At 40.6% G+C, this 26,579-nt stretch overlaps 2 protein-coding genes across 2 annotated transcripts in view; one reads left to right on the top strand and one right to left on the bottom strand.

Annotated features, from left to right (window-relative positions):
- The window catches only part of atxn7 (ataxin 7), a 43,288-nt gene extending 30,481 nt beyond the window's left edge, over window positions 1–12,807 (bottom strand). The window contains exons 1-4 of the mRNA XM_079511140.1: window positions 12,614–12,807; window positions 10,227–10,329; window positions 2,120–2,461; window positions 1,714–1,782 (exon numbers count right to left, since the gene is read on the bottom strand). Of these exons, the coding sequence (XP_079367266.1) occupies window positions 1,714–1,782; window positions 2,120–2,453 (403 nt within the window). The 5' untranslated portion in view covers window positions 2,454–2,461; window positions 10,227–10,329; window positions 12,614–12,807. The remainder of the gene's footprint in view (window positions 1–1,713; window positions 1,783–2,119; window positions 2,462–10,226; window positions 10,330–12,613) is intronic.
- A 1,611-nt stretch (window positions 12,808–14,418) lies between these two features.
- thoc7 (THO complex 7) lies at window positions 14,419–23,892 on the top strand. The gene is made up of 8 exons (XM_079511159.1): window positions 14,419–14,540; window positions 15,609–15,732; window positions 18,267–18,394; window positions 18,648–18,734; window positions 21,347–21,404; window positions 21,495–21,561; window positions 21,654–21,723; window positions 23,719–23,892. Exons 1-8 carry the CDS (start codon window positions 14,522–14,524, stop codon window positions 23,778–23,780), a joined length of 615 nt encoding a protein of 204 aa, XP_079367285.1. The 5' UTR covers window positions 14,419–14,521; the 3' UTR covers window positions 23,781–23,892.
- The last annotated feature ends 2,687 nt before the right edge of the window (window positions 23,893–26,579 follow it).

Here is a 26,579-nt window from a genome sequence, read left to right as displayed (position 1 = left end):
TGTGTGATGTTGCTGTAGGTTGGTTTCAGCATATTATGACGTATGTTACGCGACACCGGACCCTCTTGTTTTGTTACATCACTAGCAGTGTTTTCCATTCCATTGCCTAATAAGGCAGGAATAAAGAAAAGATTTGCAAGATGAAAATTTCATTCATAGATGTGGTGAGATTTCGTGGATCAATCCACAAATTGAATATACAATTTGGGCATTTAGCAGATGCTCTTTATCCAGAGTGACTTAAAACAAAAGTAAAACACATGCATCAAATGTATAGAGAATGTGTAGTCACTACACTTTCTACACTGTAGTGCCTCAGTAAACCAGGATCACGGGCAAACCAAGACCCTAGCATCAGTCTACACAATATACAAAAACAACCTGTACATTGAAACTAGTTAAATAAACAGGAAAATAATGAACCTAGCATCTGTCTAAATAACATGGTATCTAAATAACATTTTAACCTTTGCATATGTCTGCATGGTCATCAAGACTAGGTCAAGTGCTACGGGCTACAGTGGAGTCTGAATGGGTGAGTCTTCAGTGTTCAAATTAAATTGGGAGTGAATCTGCCAGTCTAACTGCAACGGGGAGTTGGGTTGTTCCACAGTTTGGGAGCCAAGAGGAAGAAGCATCTGGGGCGTGTGGAGCATTGTTGTTTGAAAGTATAGAATGCATAATATCAAGAAGAATGGCAGACACGCTTGTTGTCAGGTTCAGGCTATAATGCTCTCAGTGACACAAGCTGATAACTAATCACATGATATGCCAAGGCCTGTAACAATTGTGTCACTGTAATAGTATAATATACTATTAATCTGAGGTTACAGTGAAAATACTCATTAATGTTACAATTTGGAGTTTGAGCTTAATTAATACATGCTTGTCTCCCTATTGATGCAACACGTTTGTTTGTAAATCAGCTCAGCGGCAAACAACAAAACAAAGAAGTGCAACAGAGGCATTTTGGGTAGTCAACAGGTAATATGCTTTCATACAATTTTACATTGAATACTAATAACTACCATGTATACAACATTTACCTATTCAAATTGGTGTAGTTCTTTTTCTAGTTCTTCTGTTATACTTGGTATAATATTGTGTTATTTTCTTGAAATATGCGCCCAGTGTAAATCTGAGCAAAATGAGGGTTGTGGATATCGTGTGCGTGAGGTCAAGATGTAAGAACATGCATGTCATTGTTAAGACATACAACCATTTCTCCAAAGTCATGTTCCTAACAGAGTGCTCCTTTTCACCTAGTTAGAATCAGAATTGCTACTGCATTTTATTTAAGGTTAGGACAGATGCAATATAGTGGCAGCAGTGGTTTTGAATAGCCTAATATTAGCAATGTTGTTGTGAAAACTGGAATAATGTAGGCTGCCTATATATCGCTGGCCAACCACACATACAGCAACAACACCCCAAATATAATAATAACAGTAGGTCATTGTTACATTTAGGCCTAGTCTGGACTGCATGGGGAGAGTTTAAGTTGTTGCCAATAAACTTGTTTTGGTACAAGAGAAAATAACAGTACCAACAACCATTTAAGTGATGTGGCTTCTTGCTGGAGTCAATTCACGATACACTGATTGGCGTCTCAATTATGAATCCGTATGTGTGCGTTATATATGTAGCCTAATTATGTGAGAACCATCACATTCAAATACACCTTGATGGGCCAGATGAAATAAAAACACTCACCTTCTCTGTACAGACGCATGGCTTCTCGATTTTTCCCTAAGTCTTTGAAACTTTCCTCCGAATCAGCACCTACAATAAAAAAAAACGAGGCAATCCGTCAGTCAAGTAAACACTTCAAATAAATAGTTGCACTTGCTTTGCCTTGCCTGCTCGTGCTGTTGCTACCAGTAGCGTTTCTTCATATCCTCCCCTCAAAACTGCATGCAATGAAATCGGGGGATATTAAACCAAAACACACACACACACACAAAAAAAGCCCCAGTGCCAACAGAACAAACCATCCGCGTTCATATTATAAATGTCACGCCGTCTCGCCGGGTAATGTAATTCGGGACGGGGGATCGGATCGGCTCGCTTTGCGCGGGGCGTGCGGTAAACAAGCGGTCGGAGGGGTTTTGCAACTCACCATCGTTGCCGTGGAGTTTGGCGGCGTCGACCCAGTTGCTCCAAGACTGTCCCAGCATTATTTCTGGACTAGGCAGGGACCTACTCCGCTCCGCAACAGTCGCCATTGCTGTGGAGCTGCTGCCTGCTGCTGCTCCTCCTCCTTCGCCGCCGCCGCCGCCTCCTCCTCCTCCTCCTCCTCCCCGCTGGATGTGCTGTAGCTGTAGCTGTAGCTGCTGCTGCTTGAGCTGCTGCTGCTGCCTGCTGGTGGCCAAGGCCGACGACACTCTGCTGCTGCTGCGCTGCTGCGGCGGCGCAGGCTCCCCCCTGACGTCATCATCGGCCCTTTCCGACATTCTTTCCGCTACAATGTAACACAACAGGAGTCTGTCAGCAGCAGGCGCGGGTCTCCCCCCCACACACACTTGTGAAGCATGATAGAAGCAAGCTAGCCGCCGACACGTAAAAAATGTCGCCTCGTCACACACATACCGGTACACTACACACACACACAAGGCACCGCCGCGGGACATGGATTCCTTCATTCATTGATTGACCCCCGGCCCAGGACACACGCATGTTTTCACTGGGGACCGTCCTCTAAACTCTGTCACTGTAAAACTGTGGTTCTCAAACTTTTTCATGTCAAGGAAGGGACACCCAAATTCAAATACAGTATAATTGGCCACGGCGGCCCCATTTCATCTGACAAGATTTTCTGCATACTGTAATATTCCAAATTGTTCACGTTCGTTAAAGATCTCTTGAAAATACTAGCAGCTGCTCTTTTCAAATAGCCAATGTATATTTATATTGGGTTAAAGTGGTTCAAGTCCGACTGATGATATCAACTAGTTTGACCGTGGACACCCTGGAACGCCCCCGGGGCTAGGGGTCCCCGGACCCCACTTTGAGAACCACCAGTGTAGTTTGCAAGGCAGTAGCCTGGGCAGCATTCCTTTTCGGGTTTATGATCCGGTCGGGAGAGGATGATTATCGCTACGTCATCGTTGCAGTCAATGTTTGTAATCATCAGGCAGGAACCATCAATCTGGAAATTCACTTTTTCCTCAAACCTATTTTTCTCAAAAGCCACAGGCTACGAGAGCTTTTATTGTTATTCTTCCGGTTTGAGGGAAAGGAAGTTCCAGATGATGGTTCCTGCCTGATGACTACAAAACAATGACTACAACATGACGTAACGATATCATCCGCTCCAGACCGGTTCACACGGAAATTTTGTAACACAGACCAGGCTTTCCTCCGAGGTGGAAAGCCTGGTGACGCGAGGCTAGCAAGGCAGCATCTCAATCTGTGTGTGTAACAATAGGCGTTATGGTAATGTCTCATGTCATTGTTCCGACCTCCCGTTAGTTCAACCGATTACTAACAAACACCAATCCCAAACCTCAGTCTTAACCGGCCACGTAGGTCGCCAACCCTAACCTGTCTTAACATCTTTAACATTTAATGCCTAAAATGTCTACAATGAATACAAAACCTGCGGCTAGCCAGTCATGACATAAACAAGAAGTTGAAGGGTAAATGTAGGTCTTATATAGCCGCAATTTGCAACACTCGTTTTTTTAATGGGTTGAATCTAGAGTTGCAACACCCTCCATTGACAGCCAATTCATCCAAATAGAAAAGTCTGATCTGCTTGCAATGCATTAAACAACGTTAAACTCACCAACATTGAAGCTGTAAGGCAAGCTTGAATTATCCCCTTTCAATCTGCAAAGCGTTTGTTTCATAAAAATCCACCGTAGACATGTTATTATGAGCTACTTTCTGTCAAGAAATTCTGTGCAGGTTATGCTTTTTAAGTGTAAATTTACGCATCGTGCTGCTTCCTGCATTATGTGCAAATTCAAAACAGGTGGTATTCAGGGCCGTTCAGTGACTTGACTTCCGACGAACGCTTCCAAACTCCAACACACAGAATTTCTTAGCAGAAAGTAGCTCATAGTCATAACTTGTCTACGGTGGATTTTTATTAAACACTTTGCAGATTGAAAGAGGATAATTCAAGATGGCCTTACAGATGCAATGTTGGTGAGTTTAACGTCGTTTAACACAAGCAGATCTGACTTTTCTATTTGGATGAAAACTCTAGATTCAACCCATTATAAAAAAGATCTAGTGTTGCAAACTGCAGCTAGGTCTGAGGGGCGACTGTGGCTCAGGAGGTAGAGCAGGTCATCCAATGATCCATGGGTCGGCGGTTCGAATCCCGGCTCCTCCTGTCTACTACATGTCGAAGTGTCCTTGGGCAAGACATTGAACCCCAAATTGCTCCCGATGTGCTGGTTGGTACCTTGCATGGCTTCCACCGCAATCAGTGTATGAATGTAAAGCACCTTGGATAAAGGCGCTATATAAATGCACCATTTACCATTTATTATAATGATGTAGGTACACTGTGCATGTTCAAATCATGTAACGTTTTTTGTACATTTAGGACAAAACTAGCCAATTTAACACTGATGTGCCCACAATGATTATGTGCTCACTCTTCCTGTATCCATCCACGACCACCCCAACAACAAAAACACTCAGCGTGTGGCCGGGCAAAAGGGGCTCTGCTCTGTCACTGTAGATTACAAGGCAGCTTATGGTCAAGTGTTGCCAGATTTCGTGAGAGAAACAAGCAACCAGGTCTATGCTGAAAAGAAGCAACGAGTTTTACCACTTGAGCCCTAATACATGAGCTATTTGAAAATATCCTATCCACAAGCTCATAACGGGCCGCAACATGTGAGGTTGTAGATCTGCCATTTCCAAAAATAATAGTGAATGAAAATTTCACAATATTTAACACCAATATTGTATAGAGCGTCGCAGTCCCGCCTCCTACCAGGGACCAGGAAATGATTCTCCGTTCATTTTCCTCATAGACATTTCAGAAAGTATTTATTTAAAGACGTTTACGCCGCGGACAAAGCCAACTCGAGTCGTGACAAATCATGACAACAAACACAATTTTTGGGGCCGAAAAAAATATTAGAAAGAAGAAAAAAACGGCAGGTTACAACACTTTTTGTTGTTTTTCTTCTTTGTAATTATTTGTTTGGTCCAAAATATTGTTTGTGTTGTCACGACTCGAGTTGGCTTTGTCCGCGGTGTAACCGTCTTTAAATAAATACTTGTTGAAATGTCTATGGGAAAAATGCATTGGGATTCATTTCCTGGTCCCTGGTAGGAGGCGGGACTGCGACGCTCTATAGGGGATGCCTGGCACAACATCCTTTCAGATGTGGCGGTCTGCAGAAAATGCATATTAATTTGGGGGTCTTTGGCATGAAAAAGTTTGAGAACCACTGGTTTAAACAACAGTACAAAACAAGCCCAAAAAAGCTTATAACAAGCAGACCTGGCAACACTGCTTATGGTGCCGAGCTGTTGACACAAGCAGGGAGTGTTTGTGTCTGTGTGTTGGGGTCTTTCTACCCCCCCCCACTACCACCACGAGTCCACGACACACACCCACCCCACCCGGTTGCATTCTGTACATTCTGAACAATCACAGATAGAGATAAAACGTTGAGAGGGGGAAGGCAAGCGTTCGGCACTTTGCTTACCTTTCAATTTACATTCCGGTGAACTATAATGGCGCTAAATATAGGTCATTACCCAACACGTGCAAGTAGCCACGAATATGCACATTATAAAATCCTATTACAGTTGCAGATTTGGATCATAATTTTACAACTCAAACTGAAAATTGATGTTTGGCAATGTCTTGAGGCTTTGGAAGGCATCTAGGCGAGATTTTAGACAGTGGGCGGTGATTTTTATTTAGTCTAATAAATACATTATGTGGTGTCTAGAGACCTTTCTTTTTTTTTACATTCCTGCATATGCCAAGAACAATATTTATGAAAATATTAGTCAGTCATGTGCCACTGCCATTATAATCCAAACTAAAACACACTGACATATATTGTTCCCCTCATGTTAGTGTTGAAAGAAATGGGTTGGAACAATAAAGTAATATGATTTAACCAGATCTACTCCCACAAGGAAGATCATAAATAGAAATAAACTGGCGTCTTAACATTGCAGGGTCCACTTTCAGTTTGTGCGTGTATTGAAATTGACAATAACCAAAGCTTAAGAGAGAAAAAACAGCACTATATTAAGAATCCCAACTCTCACCCATAGATTGTCTTGTCAAAGACATAAAACATAGATAAAGAAATATGGGAAATTCCCAGTGAGAGAAATTAAGGCATATTGTTTTGCTCAAAACAACTACCAAATCCACAACACAATCAGAGAAATGCTGCTCACTTGATCTTAACCTTGTACTGTTCTTTAATCCTTTAGTAACTTACAATCTGTCATACATTCATTCACTTTTCTTATCACTAGAATTTCCTTAAAAACGTAGAGCACACAGCAATGTGTCTAACAAAACAAGAAAGTCACTTGATGCAGTGACCAACGAGGATATCTTTCTACTTCAGGGACTATAAATGTGATTTTCCATCGTCTGACATCCTGTGTGAGTCCAAATTGAAGAGACCACTGGTCTGTCAAAATAAAATGTACAGTTGACGGTAATATCCTGAGTATTATTTTAACTGAAAGTGTATGTAAATTGAATTCCCGCACACCGCCTATACTCGCACAATAAGGACAACTTTTATTAAGGCAGCGTGTCGGTCATGGACCTTTTTCAGGCGTTGAGCAGGCCTTTACACTGGCCTGGCCTTAAACAAACTCTGAATTGCAAAGAAAAGAAAGAAAAAGCAACAGAAAATACAATAAATCTTCCGTAACTTGGGTCACCACCTATTCTGCTAACTCATGCCAGAGGAAGGTCCACAAGTTGTCCTTATTGTGCAAGTGAAGACACAGGACAGTGTGCAGGTGGTTTCATTTTATCAATCTGATCCCCTAGACCCCTACCTACACATCCGTCCCTGAGTTGATCAGGTGTGCATGACTTTGCTTTAACTCTGAAGTGTTCAAAAGGACATGCGGGAGTGCAATTGTGTGGGAACCTTGGCGTTGACTTTGACCCTGAACTTAATACAAGCTAGGTCTATTTCTGTTTCATGTTTTCTTTTCCAGAATAAGAGTCATCATGAATAAAACAAACTACTTTATTCTGGTGACATATGCAATATGCCTTTTTTTGCTCTCGTCTTGGTTACTGCAGCTCTTTTTAAACACATCTTGGTCGGAAATGGATCTATCCATATTGCCAACTAGTTCAAACTACAGCAGAAAGGCTTTTAACTTTAATCACGCAACATGAACACGCCAGCCTTAATTTGAACACGTCAGCCTTAATTTGAGCATCTTTACACTGCCTGTTCCATTTCCATCATTGTTTTCTCTTTTACATCTTCTGTGTAGCCATTCTTTCTGTCATTTACCCATTGAGATATGGCTACTAACGCAGATTTTGAATAGCATATAATTCACAAATAAAAACACCTAAAGCAGGCCAAATAAACAGGTATACATTTGATTGAATGAAGAGCTAAACGACACATTCTAAAACTCCCACAAATAAGATGTATCCACAGTCTTGTAATATCATAACCAAAACTGTGTGACAGCTTTTATAACAATTAATGTATACATGTTGCACACTCACCTATATTAGTGAATGTCTGATATTGACGATTGCTGGATGTGAAGATTATTTTATAATACATAGGAAAACATCTCCTTGGAAATGAGAAACTATTTGGATTAATGAATGCTGTTAAAGGATTGTCACGGGGCCGCAACCTGTGCCCTATATACACTAAAAGACTCCACAGTGTAAAACTGAACATGACAAACACACACTGCACAGCTGCTTCCATTAATTGACTGTCATCAAGCCGTCTTGGATGTATGTGCAGCAGCCAGTGTTGTGGCCTATACTCTTATATCTGTTGCCTAATTCTATTGTAATTGTTTTGTGATTTATTTGATGCCTTGAAAAACATTCAGTCTATTAACGAAATGTGTAATTGTATAGTTAATCTTACTCATGGGTCATGGTTTACCTTGTTTGAGTTGATTATTCCAATTACTAATCATTGTGGGTGGGTCTCACCTGGTATATCAATAGAAATATTGAGGGGAGAATGCTCAGAGTGAAATGCTCAGTTTGCTTGAAGCTAAGGAGACACCAGCGGAGTGCTTCCAGGGCCTTGAGGAAAGAGGCATCATTGCCTGTTAAAGTATCTTTAGTTATTGGTTTGTTTGTTTTTACTTAGTTTAGTTATCGAGTGTTTATTTATTGCTTTTGGTTTTTTAAAGTGTATTTTTGCCTGAGACCTTGACTGACAATCCTGTCTGGGCTGTTCATTAATTTTGGAGGTAAATAAATACGAAACATCTACATTCATGGACTTTGTCGATTCTTAGAGCCTTGACCATTTGGCCAACTGTTACAAGGATGATATTAAAGTTTGTGAAGAAAATAAAGTAAATAACATACATCACTATGGATGGCCAATTATATATATATACAGTATAACCCCAGATAGGCCTATAGCTCATAGAACTCCATGGTTGACCAACAAAGACATAGTCCGTTTCCAATCACTAGTACAGTATGTGCCCTACAAATCACACTGCTCAGTAGTGAAGCTGCACTACAGAAAAGGTGAGCATAGCATCGCCTTCACATTGACCAACTGGCTGCTTGTGAGCATGTCAAGTACTGTAGCGTGGTGACTGTCTATAGCAGTGGTTCTCAACCTAGGGGTTTTTCTTGGTTAATAATTCAGTAAAATCACAGTCACAATACAGAATATTTAATTAGTAGGTAGGCCTAACATTTTGCAGCGGAAGAAAGAGTGAGTGAGTGAGCGTGCGTGTACAATACACACGTCTGTGTGTGGCACTGGCCACACTGAAACAGACCGTTAACGCTGGCTCTGTTCTCCCCACAGGGGAGATTTACTCCACCATTTGCCACATAAATTTAACTTTCTCCATGAAACTTTTATATGACATTGGCAATAGCGAAAAGTTAATCTATGTAAGGAAACTGTCGCAATACATGGCTCTCAACAGCCTGTGGACAGTGGATGGAACGGTGTGGTGACAGTGGAAGCATTTTGTTGTTAGTAAGATAGGCTATTAAGATCCATAAAGATATCACACACCTACACTCTACAACATAAGTATTGTCGGCTTTGAGAAACTCAAAGTGGGCACAAAGTCGAGGCACAGCCGTTTACAAAGCGGGGGAAAAAATTAATTGATCAGCACCAATGTGTTTGAGGTTCAACTTCTGACACAAAACGCTGATGCACAGTTCGACTTGAGTGTAATATTTCTCCTATTATCAAAAACTAATATAGCCAATTAGGCATTTAATTTTTATAGCAGTCTCAGTCGTGACCTGGAAATCATTCGCATCCCAAGGAACCAAAAGCAAATGAACATGTGGATACATTATGTATGTACTGTATATCCTTCATGTCTCCTTCGCACAGTATACATTCTCCCCAGTGCATAGCTACACCAGGCTTTTCACCACAGAGGAAAAGCGATTTAGTAACACAGACCAGGCGTCTGTGTTACTAACTAAACTTTTATCTTTTATTGGGTAGGCCCTGAAATGACGATGCCCTTGATCGTGGGGAATTATTTTGGTTATTCTTTATTCAGGTTTGGGATCCGGCCTAATGACTACAAACCAGTGACTACAACATGACAGTGTCATGTTGTAGTCACTGGTTTGTACTGTAGTCATCTCACGTCGTGTCATGATGACACGATGTGAGATATCATCCGCTCCCGATCAGATCATAAATCCGAAAAGGAATGCTACCCAGGCTATAGGTTGTGATGGAACTACAAATATACTGCACATGATACAAGATGTATTTTTTTTTAATACAGTTCTACGACTTATGAATATGAGCTATATTTTGGTCTCGAGTCTTTTCGTAGAGGCTAAGATGACAAATTAAATTATGCCGGCCGTATCCCGTAACAAATTCACATAGCTTTCTATTTAAATGTAATCACTTTTTGCCAGTTTGCAAACTTGTGTAAATAAATACAAATTGCTCTTAATTCTTACACGACTACTACAGAATACACTGTAGTCTGAGTGGTATTAAGCCTGGCAGGGAATAGTAGCCCAGTATATTGTTAGCCCATACCTTGTCAAACAAACGTGAAAAAGGGAACTCAGTCTCAACTCAATCAGCCGATCCTCATCAGTTTGGATGATTGCTGGCTGCCACACAAGCTGGTGAGAGAAATCTGGACGACAGACACACACACACACACACACACACACACACACACACACACACACACACACATGGGAGATGAGTCAGTATCAGTTTTATTGTTTTTGTAGTTCTACAAGAGTCCATAAGTGTTTAGGCTGCCTGTCTAGGACTAGGCTTTCCCTGGGTCCGCTCGTGGAGGATTTGGACCTCGGCTCACTACTTATGGAGCTCCTCGCCGCTGCACATTAATCCAATCCAATAAGCACTATCCTTGGTTAACCACTCACTCCCGCAGCTCAGTAATCCCTTCCACAGATTGGGAGCTGGGGGACAGCAACAACACCAGTGAAATCATTTAGCCTTTTCATCATTATTCTTTATGTATTCAGAGAAGCAGCACATTAGCAACCTTTGAATTTGCATAGTTAATCAGTGTGCATATTAACAATGACAACATGACAACTTAATTTGAATGCTTGTTCAAATCTTAAACAATTTTGCCACAAGGTTTGTAGATTATGAAAGAAATGCCACGTTTTCATGTGGCTCGGACTGGCTGCCTCCAAATTTGACAAAGTTGAACCTGAGCTTTTTTTCCCTTAATTGCCATTTTCTACCTATTTTTTTTATCCCCACATGAATTATTGTAGAGAGAATGAACTGCATAAAATTATGTGATCCCAAACTTGTAATAGCAAGTTACATTATGTATGAAAAAGACCGCACACGCCATGTGTACATGTTATCGTTAAATGAAATTAACATAAATTATGCATTACAGTTATCTTAATAATTAGCAGATTAGCATATTAGAAAGGGCATATTCACAGAAAACACAGGTTGATATCGCATATACTGCATAGCATAAAACAGCTACATATACACCCTTAAAATACACACGGGCATATTTGAAAACTTATCAGAGAACCCTTGTGAACTTGCTAATTCTGCCTTGGAAGGTGCTGGAGTCAACCAGGACTAAACCTGTGTGGTCACTGGTTATCAAATGCACGTCACATCACATGCACCTTTCATTTTGTAAGCAATTAATGAACAGTACTGTTGAGGTTATTGACATTTATTTAAGGTCTTAAATGATGCAGCTATATATATATATATAACTTCTTTAATAACAAGACGCAGTTGAAAAGGGAAACGAAAAAAATGCAATTAGAAAGTTTGCAGTCTAGTTGAACAATATATCATCTGATGAATTGAAAATGGGAGGACCCTGACGTAAACAAGTCTTAGTGGTCTGCATGGTTTTATCCTCGTTGCAGTTTTTGTATTGACTTGTGCTTTCGTTTTAAATGTAGCCAGTCTACATAAGGTGAATACAATTTTCAATCATAAAAGGATAGAGCAACATTTCACTTTCACTATCATTCATTATAATATAATCTACATAGGCCATATTAAAGGCTTTATACAAATCGGTTAAAAGTTAAAACACCACACATACATAGCCAAAATAAACAAGTCAAAAGTGTAGTGTTTGTTTACACCACAGCACAGCTGTGTGTGCAACAACCATAGACCTGTGTCAAACTGGATAAGTGTATTCAAATACTTATTACATGGACTGCACTTTATTCCTATGTGCATTGCACTGATGTACCATGAAAGTCGAGAGGGGAACAAAAGCAATCACCAAGAGTGATGAGTGTTTTAGCACCTGCACCATAGAGTTTGACACCAAAATGCACTAACTTGAAGCCAGGTCAGCTAGGCTAGGTAGCTAGCCAGATAGCTAACATTAGCAACCAAAGCAAGCAGCAACACAGCCCAAGCCAGACAGGCAGCCAGAGCAGAGCAGTCTTGTGGAGACTAGCAATGCAGCAGCAAACCCTTTCCCAACGCCCCTTAACATGAAGCAAAACAACAAATAAAACACGTGACAATCGTAAAACACAAAGCTACCAATACAAACAAATGTTCAACAGATGTGAAATAATAGAGCATTATTTAGAAAATATATATAAAATAAGTTCTTGCAAGAATGTGGTAAAAAAAATGTTGACTGTCACTTGTACTTGGAATGAGAGGAGTGGCTAAATTAGCTTGGGCTAAAGACCGAGTTATACTTCAGGCGTGGGACAGTGTCGCGCGCCGCAAATTGCAGATCCACAAGCTCACAGGGCGTCGTGTCCGCGATGCATTGTGAGCTTGTAGATCTGCTATTTCTCGGCCATGTCTTGTTTAGACGGGTTAGCGATGGGAATGCTAGCCTGGGATGGCTAAAAAAAACACAACACGTCATGAAGAGTCGTCATCTTAGAAATAAATGAAGCACAAGTTCTCCACTTTCTTACCTAATGGTGGACGACGTGGAGGATGGTGTGGTGACAGAACCGGTGGTCGCTGGATGTGTGGCGGCCGACAGGAGAGCGAGGAGGCTCGGATGCACTGACTGGTGGGTTCAGTTCAGTGCTGCTGCTGTTGCTGGCTGCTGGTGACTGCTGTGGAGGTCTTCACCAGGAGCGGCCATGTCTGTTTACCGCAATGCATTCTGGTGAGGCCGTACGTCATTGTGTTCCGGTGTTGTGTTCCGGTTCCGGTTGGCGTCGCGTTGTTTTTGTTCCCCACATTCATCGTAATGTGAATCGATGAGTTTTCACGTCGCGCTACGAGTTAGAATAAAAGATTGGTATACCAAGACGATGATTGTGCCAAAAGAAAACAACCGATTATACCGAACTGTAAACAAAATGCAAACTACTAGGGGAATAACTTTGGAGGTGCACGGCAGGGGAAGTTCCATGCGAAGTTCCCGATCAAGTGTTCCGGCCACCTGATGACGTAAAGGTATTTCCGCTCCAGACCGGATCAGAAACTCGATAAATGGTATTGATCCCAGGCTCAGGGGAGGGAGGTGTAGGGCAGGCCTATATATTTATAAATTAGCTATTGGGAAGGAAGGTAAATTGGAGAGCTTGTAGACAAACCTCAAGTCAAACAGTTCAAGGGTTCCCAAACTTTTCAGCCCCCAAAATAATCATATTTGAACTGGGGACCCCACACGCACCCTGACAAGCACGACTTGTAGTGTTGAGGGCCTCAACCGAGTCAAACTAAATGTAATGCCTCAACTTGAGGCATTACATTTAGTTTGACTCGGTTCCACAGATAAATACTATGAAAATAGCTGAACTACAAGCTCACAACTGCCACTGCGAGGTGTTGTGACTTGTAGATATTTTCACAATGACTGCCTAATACTTGACATTTGGTGGTCCCCCGACCTCCAGTTTGGTCCTCCCCAGGACCCCAAACGTAATGTATTTGGCCTGCAAGGATTTTGTGCCATCGACCCACAATAGAGCTTGATGAACCAAAAAGGGTGCCACTTCTCCATTGAACTCAATGGATGAGGCCACCCTAGTATTCGGTCAACCACTTTGAATGTTGTGCAACAAAATGTGTGTTTCAAGACTTTTTCAACACATGTTTGATTGATTGATTGAAATTGAAATTGAAATATTTATAAACAGTTTGCAGAATTACAGTACATTTCAAGCACAACTCAATACAAAGACTGTTGTTAACTGTGAGTGGACGACCCAATAAAGCATTACACAGTACACTTGTTTACAAGAAGGTCCACCTTGTTCAATTCATCAAAACATTTAGCGACGTACAAATATACACTTCTATATAGCCAAGGAACAGAACAGGAATTCATCATAAAGGAGGTAAAAATGGAAAAGAAACATATACCAGTAGGCCTACAGTGTGACCTATAGCCTAGGGCTCAAGTGTTTGAAATAATTCTGCTGGGGACCCCCTGCAAACCTAAGGACCCTGCCCTGGGGAATACAAAATAAGCTTTTAACCTTTTAGCATCCTTTTGTATAAATACCACGTGCTGGACCATTTTGGCCAACTGTTAAATAAAGTGGCCTGTTAATCAAACATACCCCGGGCCCACCGGCCCACTTTGAGAATCACTGAGTTAGAGAAGGGCTGGAGGGGTCCACTTGCCCACTTCCTGTTGTTTATTATTACATCATGAAATTCATTAACACAATATACTGTAGTATCAGTAGGCCTATGTAGTGGTTTTGTTTTCTTTCATCGCTTTCATCACCACACTCCAATCCAGTAGGCGGAGGTAATGCCCCATTGCCCCTGCTGCTCTACACACCAAAGAAGAAAAATAATAACTTCCTGTTGTTGTTTCAATAAAGTTTATTGTATTCGCTTTGCTTTGCAGACAAAACATGGGAGCTGTGACAGACGGTGAGACATTATGGTGGATTTATTATAGTTTATTCGTTAACTGTCTGTAGAGGAAAGTGGCGAGTGTAATGTCAATCACATTGTTGACGATGAATGAACGAAGCAGAGAAACGTTATTACGAACGTTTAGCTGCTAAAATGACCATGCTAGGTGGCTAACGTTAGCCTCGCAGGGGTAGGAGTGGGTACCTAACATTGTAGGCAACTCAATGTTAAATTGGCTATTTTATTTAAAAAAATCTAAATAATAATAGAAATGGCTATGAATTGGCTACTAACCCTGTGGATAGCCAGTCATTATGGGCATAAACAAGAAGTTGAAGGGTACATGTAGATCTGATAATGATTTACTGCACATCATGTTCACTTTGCATGACTTTCAGACCATTTTACAAATTACTTATTTTATACATTAAGGCAAAAGTAGCCAATTGAGGTTCATATCATTTGACAGTGAGTGTCATTTAGTATTATTGCATAAATCACGTAGATATTTCAATTTGTGCTCTCATAATGGTCTACTCTAGACTCTATGCTAGGGACACATAATTTAAATTATTTCAGAGGTGCCCATGAATTATGTTTGCCCTCACTGCCCTGTGTCCATCCGTACCTGCTGGCATTTATTTGATTTGTTTTGTTCACCTTCTGTCGGAGGTGTACTGCCCTGCAAAGCCAAAATGCAGTAATTTGTTTTACTGATGGGTTTAAATGGGTTTAAATGTCCTCAGCCAAATGCGATATCAGCATACAAGTGATATATAACTATAAATGCAGGGCACCATGTCTCTGTCTGTCTGTGTGGTGGTTTGGTTGTGAATGATCCACGTAACTCGAGAACCGTTTGCCCCACCGACTTCAAATTTGACACACGCGTTCCACACCACCACAGGGAGTGCAGTGCCAGAAACACCACTCTTGTCAGGCTCTGCCAGTGGACCTAATGAGCCTAAGTCCTCACCTGTAGAATTCCCAGCCTCTGCCTCAGCCAATTGATTGCTTTACAGTCCACTTTTCACAGTCAGTTTGCTTGCACTTACGTTATTCATTGTTCTCCTCCTTGTCTAGATGAAGTGATCAGAAAGCGTCTCCTTATTGACGGCGATGGAGCTGGAGATGACCGCCGTATCAATGTCCTCTTGAAGAGCTTCACCAAATGGTGCAACTCACCCGCTGGGACACCGGAAGAAGGGTAAACTTAACTTCAATTTGATTGTATTAACCCATTTAGGCCTGACGTCGAAATTTAAAAAATGTCTTCTAAATCCTGACAGTTTTCTGAAAAAGCTATGTTTCTATGTCAGTCGTTTTTTTCAAAAATAGCAGACCTACAAGCTCGTAGCGCGCCACTCGGTGGCGCGACCGTGTCGGGGGAGAGAGAAGGAGAGCGAGAGAGAGAGATGCAGGCAAATACAAGTAGTAGCAATAATTATAAGTAATTCAGTATTTTAGACGTGACGTGAGCACCCCCTCCAGAGATACTTCCGGGTCCTACTTTTGTGTCCCCATAGAGTTATACTGTGTCCCTCCGTCGGACTAAATCTGAGACGAAAACAACCACGAAAGTCTCATTTTACCGCTTTCCTTGCAACAACAAAGCTACATGCCTACATGGTCTCCCAAATCTGGCTGTGACAGGCCATCTGCCCCGCACGGAATACTATCACCATTTTATTTCATTGTGTCAACTAAATCCTCATTAATGCAAACTAGATTCAACATACTCAACCCTGCACACATTCTAAATATGCCCCCGAAATATTGTACTGAGCAAATGGACTGTTACCACCTTCAATAATAATGATGATAATAGTCTCACTACAAAATGACGTCGGAATTAAATACAGAATAGTGTGTAAGATAATATAATATGGTATAGCAATGATGTCAGAGTATATAGTGGTATAATAATGTTGAGATAATCTACAGTGTAGACTGGTATGATATAATATGGTAGCAGTCCATGGTTGTGCTCTGTAAAGGAACTCTGGAAACCCTTAGTTTGAATACTTTGGTTTTCTCACGGACATACAAAGCGAGCAGCGGTCAATATTAGATGAAAGAACCACCAGTGTTGGAAAAAGTACCTGCGTTCTTTATTTAAGTAAAATTATCACTACTGCAATGTAGAAATACTCTGTTACAAGTAGATGTCCGGAATTCAAAATTTGGGTAAAAGTACAAAACTATTGGTATGATCTAAATGTACTTGAAGTACCAAAAGTAGAAGGTACTCATCATGCAGAAGTTTTCAAATGTATAAATCTTTTGGAAATAGCAGATCTACAAGCTCACAATGAGCTTGTTGATCAGCTATTTCAAATGGCCAAAATGTATATTGGGCTTAATCAAAATCTACAAAGTAACTACTAACTAAATTTGTCAAATAATTAGTACAGTACTTGAGTAAATGTACTTAATTACTTTCCACCACTGAGAACCACTTAGAGCTAGCCCTCTTAACCCATTTAGACCTGAAGCCGATTCTACAAATGTCTTTCTGAAAAACCTATGTTTCTATGTCAGTGGTTCTCAAACTATTTAATGTCAAGGACCCCAGAAATCATATGAAAGTGGCCGCCGACCCCCATCTGAAAATTTGTAGTTCCAGGGACCCCCCACCCCCGGAAGCAAAGATTTGAGTTAAAAAACGTTCGCTCTGAAGGAATACAAGCTCGAGCTTGTAGATCTATGAGCTTGTAGATCTGCTATTTTTCAATAGCTAAAGTATAACATAATGCTGTGTTCTACATAGTGTGTTTCGTTGCTGTCGGACAGAAACCTTTTTGTTTGTTTTCTGTAAAAGCTTGTAGATCGGCTATTTGTGTACTTTTGTCGTGTTTCTACAATGTACCTTTTTAGAATTGAAAGGAAACCCCTTAAGATGTATATCATGTCATTTCCGAGGGGGTCCTTGTCACAAATATACAAAGAGTACAGAACAACACAATACAATACACCCATGCATGCACAGACAAATACAAAATGCACAACAGCTCTTCTGTAACTATCAGCTCTAACTCCACATAATTGTCCACAAAATGAGAAACTTCAAGCATACACTTACAGTACAAGCACATGCAGCAAGTAACATGCAATGATATTGGTTTCCAACCAGCAAAGCTATCCTGCGTGGTTCAACTGCTTCAGAAAGTCTTAAAACTGAAAGCTGTATGGCTCCTTTAATGTCGCCACCCCAAAATTATTTCTTGTTTGGCAAGAATGTGGCACACACATGATAGGAGGCTGTATTGATGGAATTAACTTTTAAAACAGACCGTGCAGTTACAGATGAGGCATACATTTTCGGTTTATGAAGAGAGAAAAAAATATATAATATACTACCCGATCTCTTTCTCAAAACATGGCTTGTCTCATTAGCGGTGGTTTAAAAAGTAGCCTCGTAGGCTACAGTAGTTGCAGTTTATGATACACACTGGGCCATTTGATATGCAGCATGCAGTCAGGGCCATTCCTATCTTAATTTGTGCTATGGCATTCACTCCATTCAGAAGCTTTTATCAGAGGGTAAAATAGTTATATTTGACTCAAAACTCGGACATAAGGGGGTGCTGTTCTACACATTTGCTCATGAATATTATATACAGTCAGTGCAGACTGGGGAAAGCTGTAAATCTGGGTGGGCCTGCGTCCAGTCCACCCAGGCCCACCTACAAATGTATATGAACACTTGACGATTTGTTTCATGTGTTTGTGTGTGTGCAGGTTCACAACATACCAGAGGATGCTTGGTACGTTAGCCCAATGTGAATTCTCCATGGGGAAGACATTGATGGTTTATGACATGAACCTTCGCGAAATGGAGAATTACGAGAAAATATACACAAATATAGGTGGGTTAACAGCTTGGTTGTATAGAGTTTGACTTGTTACACACACACACACACACACACACACACACACACACACACACACACACACACACACACACACACACACACACCAATTTAGAACTCAATTGAAATGTGTACATGAATGAATTGTAATAATTATCCCTGAGGCCACCTGTGTCAATGTCTGAATATGAAGAAGTTGATGTTTGCTTCAACTGTAACGTTCTTACCGCCTTCTGTTTAAACGCTGTAGAGGAAAACATCACATCTGCACACGACAAGATATCAGAATGCAAGAAGGAGATTCAGAGGGCAAAGAGAATACGAAAGAATCGACAAGGTGAGACAAGCATGGCAGCATTACAACAACCTCTATTGATGTTGTGGGGATGACTGTCTACACAAAAGTTTATTAATATCCAGCAGTAGTGCCTATATAATAGGTGGTAAAGGCAAATAATAGAACAATAGAAGAGGTTAACAAAATGACATGCATTACTTTACAGTAACACAGCCTTGAAAACCAGGAAAAGACCACATTTATGCCATGTCACAATCTTTAAAAAAAAATGTAATATGATTATTTATTTGGGCACATCAATTTACAGTATACAGTACACACACATGACATGTGCTTGTATCATTACATTGTAGCGTCCCTGTGTTTTGTTTTTGTTTTGTTTTTAAAGACAGACAAATTGTAAACCACCTACATTCAATACATCAACGATAAAGCAAGTACGAAACAGGCTAACAAAAGCAGACAAAAAATAAACGAAATAAGAAAAAAAATTGATCATTGGTTATTTTTGCATTAGTTCATCAGAGCAGTTCATCAGCTATAGCAAGACACATCAAGCATTCGAGACAATTAACCAGCTATATACCGAGACACATCCAGCATTCCCTTGCATTGGTTCAGAGCAATAAACAGCTTTACATAGACCAGTCAAGCCTATTGGCTAAGGGCAACCGATGGTAGGTGGTCGAGTAGAGGTTTCCATATTTTGGTAAAAATGTCTTCATTGGCTTTAGACCTAGCACTCATACTCTCCATGGGTATAATTTCATATATGTCCCGGTACCACTGTGTAACTGTTGGTGGTTTGTCCAATTGAAATGATACATTTTCTGGCGAGAAGTAGTAACTTTTGAAGAAGCATAACATTAGCTGGGTTCAGGGACATATTCCGCTCTGGAAGGCTGAGCAAAAAGAGACCTGGTTTTCTTTACAATTATACATTTAAAATTTGTTTTTATCTCCTTAGAAATTGAGGTCCCAAAAGCAGTCCCAAAAGCAGTGAATATAAGTACCAGTTCTGTCTTTGCATTTAGAGCATAATGGAGATCTTGAAGGGTCAAACTTGTTCAGCATGTATGGTGTCCTGTGTTGTCTATGCAAAATGTTGTACTGGGTCTTCCCAAGTTATTACAGCAGAATGTACTGCTGCAGGAAAGAATGCCTTCCAGTCTGCCATTTGGTAGTGAGTTCTGAAGTCCCCTTCCCAGGATGATATTACTTTATCTATGCTATGCTTGTTCCAAGTATCCATAACCTGATAGAAGTGGGAAATAAAGTCTCTAGGCTTTGTTAATTGGGTGAGACATTTATCTAGTGGGCTTTTAACTGGTTCATCTGGGGGGAGCTTAATGCTGGTTTGAATAAAGTGACGTACTTGTAAAAAGGCAAAGAAGTGGTTATTGGGTATGTCAAAACGAGATTGAACCTGTGCGAATGACATGAGCCCTTCTTCAATGAAGAGGTCACCTATAGTCTTAATTCCCTTTGTAAACCAATGGCTAAAAATACTATTCATACCTGGTAGAAAATACTTATTGCTGATTATAGGAGTCAGGGAAGAGGAGAATTCCTTCCTCCCTATGGAGGTGGAAATTTCTCTCCAGGGCCTTACTGTATTATAAATAAAAGATTGTTTTAATACTTGATACTGGCTTCCCACTGTCCGTTTATAGACTCAGCAAGTTTGCAGGTGAACAACACCACTCGTCTATATGATCCCATGCTCCGCTAATATGATCAATTACCCATTCATGAAACGTCTGTGCATGGCAAGCCAAGTTGAAGTTTATTATGTTGGGAAGCGCCAGTCCGCCCCTCTCTACAGGAAGCTGTAATGTCTTTCATTTTAGTCTGGGCTTTTTGCCATGCCAAATACATTAGGAGAGATCCCTTTCCAGGTTTCCATGTCACGATCTTAATAATCCCAGACGTTAATTGATTGAATACTTTATTAGACAGAAATGCAAACAGTACAGGCACAGTCATACAATTGGGCTAAAAAGATAACACAAAAGTCCTGAGGTCCTATGTATTCAATTCACCAACGTAGCATAAAAAATAACACCAAAATCCAATATCGTCAACAAAAAATAAAACACTACAGTGTACACATAGTAGAAGAAAGGGAGGGGTGATGGCAGTGGATGCCATCAACGTTCTATGGAAGAAGTGAGTGAAGTGCCTCCTGGAAGATGGATTTTCAGGCCTGATTTAAAAGAAGCCAGGCAGTGATCCTCACTTTAAGGGATGGCGTCTAGTCTCGTATCGCAATATTGCCCAGCCCTACATTCACTCGAGCAAAGTTCTGAATGAAATAGTTTACAGTGCTTAATGGTTCACAACTCTGTTACAGACAGTGGTGGCACCACACACATGCCATTTGGTGATTAACCCATTTTGGGCGGGAACCCCTTTTGGTGTTTTAACTAAGCATTATGCTATACTTTAGCTATTGAAAAATAGCAGATCTACAAGATCATAGCACGCCACCGAGTGGCACGCTACGAGCTTGTAGGTCTGCTATTTCTGAAAAATCGTAAAAATGCGGCACAAATCTTTGAATATATATTCTTTCAGAGCGAACGTTTTTTTTATTTCGACGTCAGGCCTAAATCGGTTAAAGTGTAATGATGAATACCTCTCTTTTGCAGAATATGACGCTCTGGCCAAGGTTATTCAGCAGCACCCAGATCGGCATGAAACACTGAAGTGAGTTTATAGTCGCCCGATGGGATTTTGGCCTTCTTTTTTTTTTTTTATAAAAAAAAACGAAAAATGTCACCTTTGTTCTCCCCACAGACAGCTGGAGGCACTTGACAAAGAACTTCAGCAGCTTTCCAACATCAAAGAGAATGTGGATGCGAAGGTAACGTGTTTCCCTTCAAGTCCACCTAGTTACGTTGGTGTTAAGCTGGTGATGAGGAGTTTTCATATTTTCTCTCTCTTTTCCCCATTCAGTTGGAGTTGAGGAAGAAGCAGTTCCATGTACTCCTCAGTACCATACAGGAACTACAACAGACACTGGAGAGTGAGTAAACCGCTATCATGTTATGTCACTGTGAGCTCTGTCTCTACTTTTGGAAAAGGAGGAATTCCTACAAATGCAGAGAGTGTTTATGCATTAGTATTATTGTGTGCCATTGAAGTGGTAGTGTGGTACACAAACAACTGTTTTCAATGTCTGCTGTTGTAGAAGTTGCTTCAAATGACCGTGAGACTCTCATGTTCATTTTGTTGTGAGGAAGTCCAAGTGAACTTTTTTAATATGTAAATATTTGCATGTAAAAGCCTTGGAACACAATAATCCAGTCACCAGACCCAACCACGTCCCAACTCCCAAGGCCAAAGCAGTCCAAAGCAGAACACACATTACACAACCACATACAGGGAGAGTGATGGAGGGTTCCTTAACCCATTAAAACCATAGGCAGATTCTACAAATGTATACACTTAAACTTGTGTTTATTATTATTATTACCTTGTGATATTGGAGGATTGGTTTGAGCTCAGGTGGCACCAGTCACTGCTCATCTTTCTAGCCAATCACAGTTGTACCCATCCTTTTATAAAGGTACACACCCATTTCCCGTAGTATTCCTGAAGAACATCCTAGTGATGGAAACGTTGAATCAATAATAGACCTGTGGAGCTGAGTTTCTTTAACAGGGTTGCAGACTCTATTTTTTCCTCCCGATTCTACAAATGCCTTCTAAATCAATAGTTCTCACACTTTAAAGATCTTTCAAAAAAGTAATAAAAAAAAAATAGCAGATGTACAAGCTCACAAGCTGTTAGCTTTTTTTATCAGCAATTTTTGAATAGCCATCACCAAAATCTAAAATGACATGGGATGCTTTCTCGGTTTGAATGCCTTAAAGCTGCACTCTGGAACTTATTTAAATGAATACAACCATAATTTTAACCATATCACAAATCTGTATGAAGGCATGTTAATATATAACTAGCACATCTGCAGTGGGTTGGAAATGGACTCTACCTTCTGTTCCAAAGAAAGAATGAGAAATGCAGATCCTGGTGTCGGTAGGACACCTAGTGGTTGATGTCCGTAAGACACCTACTTGTTGAAGAGTAGCAGTGCCTTTTGATTGATTGAAATTTGTATTCATTTTGTAGACTGGGTACATTTCAAAGAAAGTAAAGGTCAATACAAAATCTTGTTTACATCAGGGTCCTCCATTTTCAAGACATTTAAAGACATACAGTACAAATATACACATCGTATCTTCAAATACGCAGTTAGAGAAAAAGGGAATATGTGAACAGTATAGACAGTATATTTAACTTACAGGGGCCTGTAAGTGCTCTTTGAGAGCGGTTTTGAAGGAGGCTAGGGATTCACATTTCTTATGGCTCTTGGTAGGGCATTCCACATTTTAGTGGCATAGGAGCAAAATTAATTTAACCTCTTGTCTTGGGAAGTGGAGTTCTGCTGTCTTGGGTTAAAGTAACAAGAACATGAAACTTAGCTTTCTTGGTTAAAGAAATGGGAAAGTGAAACTTAGCTATCTTAGTTAAAGGAGTAGGAAAGTGAAACTTAGCTTAATTCTGGGCGGGAACCCCTTTTGGTGTTTTAAGCATTGTTATACTTTAGCTATTGAAAAATAGCAGATCTACATTACAAGCTCGAGCTCGTTGTGTATTCTTTCAGAGCGAATGTTTTTAACTCAAATCTTTGCTTCAGGGGGGGTCCCTGGAACAACATATTTTCAGATGGGGTCGGTGGCCAATTACATATATTTTTGGGGGTCCTTGACATGAAAATGTTTGAGAACCACTGACATAGAAACATAGGTTTTTCAGAAAACTGTCAGGATTTAGAAGACATTTGTAGAATCGTCCTCGCGTCTAAATGGGTTAAAGAAATAGGGAAGTGGAGTTCCGCTTCCTTGGGTTAAAATAATACCAGAAATGTGTGGTTGGTGGTTCACAAAATGTGCTGATGGAAGGATAGAATTACCTTTTATATGCCTTGCTATTAATTGTTTTGTGTTCTATTTTCTAGATGATGAGAAATCAGACAGTGATGAAAACAACCAGGATGCCCCCTTGGAGAATGGTGAATGAATGTGGGGGAGACTCTGTGAACAAATGAGGACTTTTAAATGATTTAGTTTTTTTGCCCGTTTGTTTTTATATGACGTCTAGTTTTTTCCTGAATAAAGTTAATGCATACTAATGTGCTTGTGTTGTGATATAAGTGGTGAGATATGCCATGATTTTCATGGTACAATTGTGAGAATCTGTTTTCACACTGTCAGAGAAGACATGATCAATGTGTAAATGTAAATGCTTTCCTTCTTCCTGTGACTATAGAAAGTGTAAAAGTTAGCGTTATGAGTACATTTTCCACATTCAATTAATGATTTTGCTGTGTAGCTTCAGTATTGCTGTTTGAAATCTATCACAAATTAGATCCTGATCATATAGGTTTTCAAAAGGTTACATGAAACAGAAATGCTTTACTCAAGACAAGGCCTAATCGGTTATTGATAGTTTTTTTTTGTCAATTATCATTGACAAAAAACCCTCCGTTGCCAAATTACATTGAAAATGACAGGGATCATTAGTGTCCTCATGCTGGTTGGCCATCTGTGATGGCCCTTCAAGGTTAAGGTGATGTATTGGGAGGCTTCTGAGGCTATGGCCTGACGTCTTGAATCACATGAAATATAGCATCCCTATCAAACATTTAGTAAAAAAAAAAAAAAATGGAGGCACCTTTAACAATGGCAGATCTACAAACAATAGGTTGTGACAGGTCATGAAGTAATGAGCTTATAGATCAGCTATTTTTGCTATTTTATATACAACCCATAAGTGGTTAATTGAGGTGAGTTCCGTAGAAATCTGGATTGTTACTGTTTTTCAGTTCTCAGCTCTACAAATTATGTACATGTGTATTGTTGTGTCGCGCACCGGAAATGGCAGATTTCAATCTTACAGCGAGGGTAAATACAAATAGAAGGATATGTTGTGTTCATAAACTGATTGTCAAATGGTGTCATTGCCATGGCCATCACCATTGATAATGCTGTGGTGACCTCAACTCGGACTGCGAAAAATCTGGGTGTGACCCTGGACGATCAACTGACGTTCTCGGCAAACATCGCATCAGTGACAAGGTCCTGCAGATTCCTCCTCTACAACATCAGGAGGATTCGCCCCTTCCTCACGGAGAAGGCAGCCCAGGTGCTCATCCAGGCTCTCGTCATCTCCCGCCTGGACTACTGCAACTCCCTCCTTGCTGGTGCTCCGGCATCTGCCATCAGACCCCTGGAGCTTGTTCAGAAAGCTGCGGCTCGTCTGGTGTTCAACCGCCCCAAGTTCTCCCACACAACCATCCTTCTCCGTTCTCTACACTGGCTCCCCGTAGCGGCCCGCATCCAGTTCAAAACCCTGGTGTTAGCCTATAGGGCAGTGAAAGGAACAGCTCCTTCCTATCTCCGGGCTATGGTCGATGCCTACACCCCTGCCCGACCACTTCGGTCTGCCACCTCGGGGCGACTGATTGCCTCGTCACTCAAGGGTCCTTCTGGCCGATCCACACGGTCACGACTCTTTTCTGTTCTGGCCCCACAGTGGTGGAATGAACTCCCCACTGATGTTAGGACAGCAGAGTCACTGCCCATATTTCGCCGCAGGTTGAAAACCCACCTCTTCAGGAAACACTACCCTTCCTCTCTGCCTGACCTACTTGTTGTTAACTAGTTGTACGAACGTTTGTTTTCTATTGTTGTATTGTTTATTGGATCTTGTTTAGTCGATACACTTAATTGTTTTAGCTCATGCTCATTTGATTTAGCTATTTTGTCTCATCCGGTTAAGGAAATAGGTAGCTGATATATTGCACTTTTACCTTAGCGCTAGGTATACTCTTGGTTGCTTGTTTTTGCAGAAAATGCACTAAAGACTTCTGGTGATTAGTAGTTTTTGTTCCCTACCTATGTTGAATACACTTATTGTAAGTCGCTTTGGATAAAAGCGTCTGCTAAATGACTGTAATGTAATGTAATGTAATGTGTCACATTGATTCTAGACTACTAATATTTATTTATTATTTATTTATTATTGATGCTATGCACGCCTTCAGTCTCCAGGGATAATGCTGTGCAGTCTTTGCTGTTATGTCCTCATCATTCTCATATTGTGTTCTGTAACAGCTGGTCTCCAGTAATTGGACGTGGGCTGACCTCAGGGAACGTGGTTCATAAACAATGATAGGCGAGTCTCTATTGGGTAACAGGTACTTTACACTATATTATGACGTTAAAGGGGCAAATTGTATTGCAGTAGCCATGAATGCACCACCAGGTGGCAGTTCCATCACAGCAGCCACACCAACATCCAGCTGCTTGTCATCTGCTGCCACAGCTCAACCAGACTGCGACGAAGGATCAACAATTACTTTGTGTATTGGTTTCAAGTGGCCGATTTTAATTGTGAACAATTAATAATATTCAATATATAAAATATAATTCCATTCATATTACACACAATCGGCTGTGTAAAGACAAGAGATGCTTGTAGACCAAAGATATAGTTTAATGGGTAGTAATAGCCTACTTTAAGCACACTAAAGGTGACTCCAGACCAAACAAACTTGCACATTTTCACTATAGCCTGTTATTGACTAGGTTCATGGCACCTCTGATGGTAGCTATCTACTTAATTACTTGTCAATCTGGAGCATCATATACCAGTTATTAGGCTATCATTTTTGTCTGATTGGCTACAATCTGTTAATTTGTCTGATATTTATATGGAAGAAGCAGGAGCTTTCTTTTTTTTATAGCTTTCTTTTCTGCAGGGGGTTGCCCAGCCCCATATGCCCTGACAAGAAATGAGAATCAATGAAACATTCGA

This window comes from Electrona antarctica (genome assembly GCF_951216825.1).
Source record: "Electrona antarctica genome assembly, chromosome: 9".
Classification (NCBI taxonomy): Eukaryota; Metazoa; Chordata; class Actinopteri; order Myctophiformes; family Myctophidae; genus Electrona; species Electrona antarctica.
This window is presented reverse-complemented; position numbering and strand designations above follow the sequence as displayed.

Bases quoted from the DNA above. Each gene is read 5' to 3' on its own strand.
- thoc7 (XM_079511159.1), top strand. The intron at 15,733-18,266 runs GTAAACTTAACT...GTGTGTGTGCAG, and splicing joins GCTGGGACACCGGAAGAAGG to GTTCACAACATACCAGAGGA. The intron at 21,724-23,718 runs GTGAGTAAACCG...TCTATTTTCTAG, and splicing joins ACTACAACAGACACTGGAGA to ATGATGAGAAATCAGACAGT.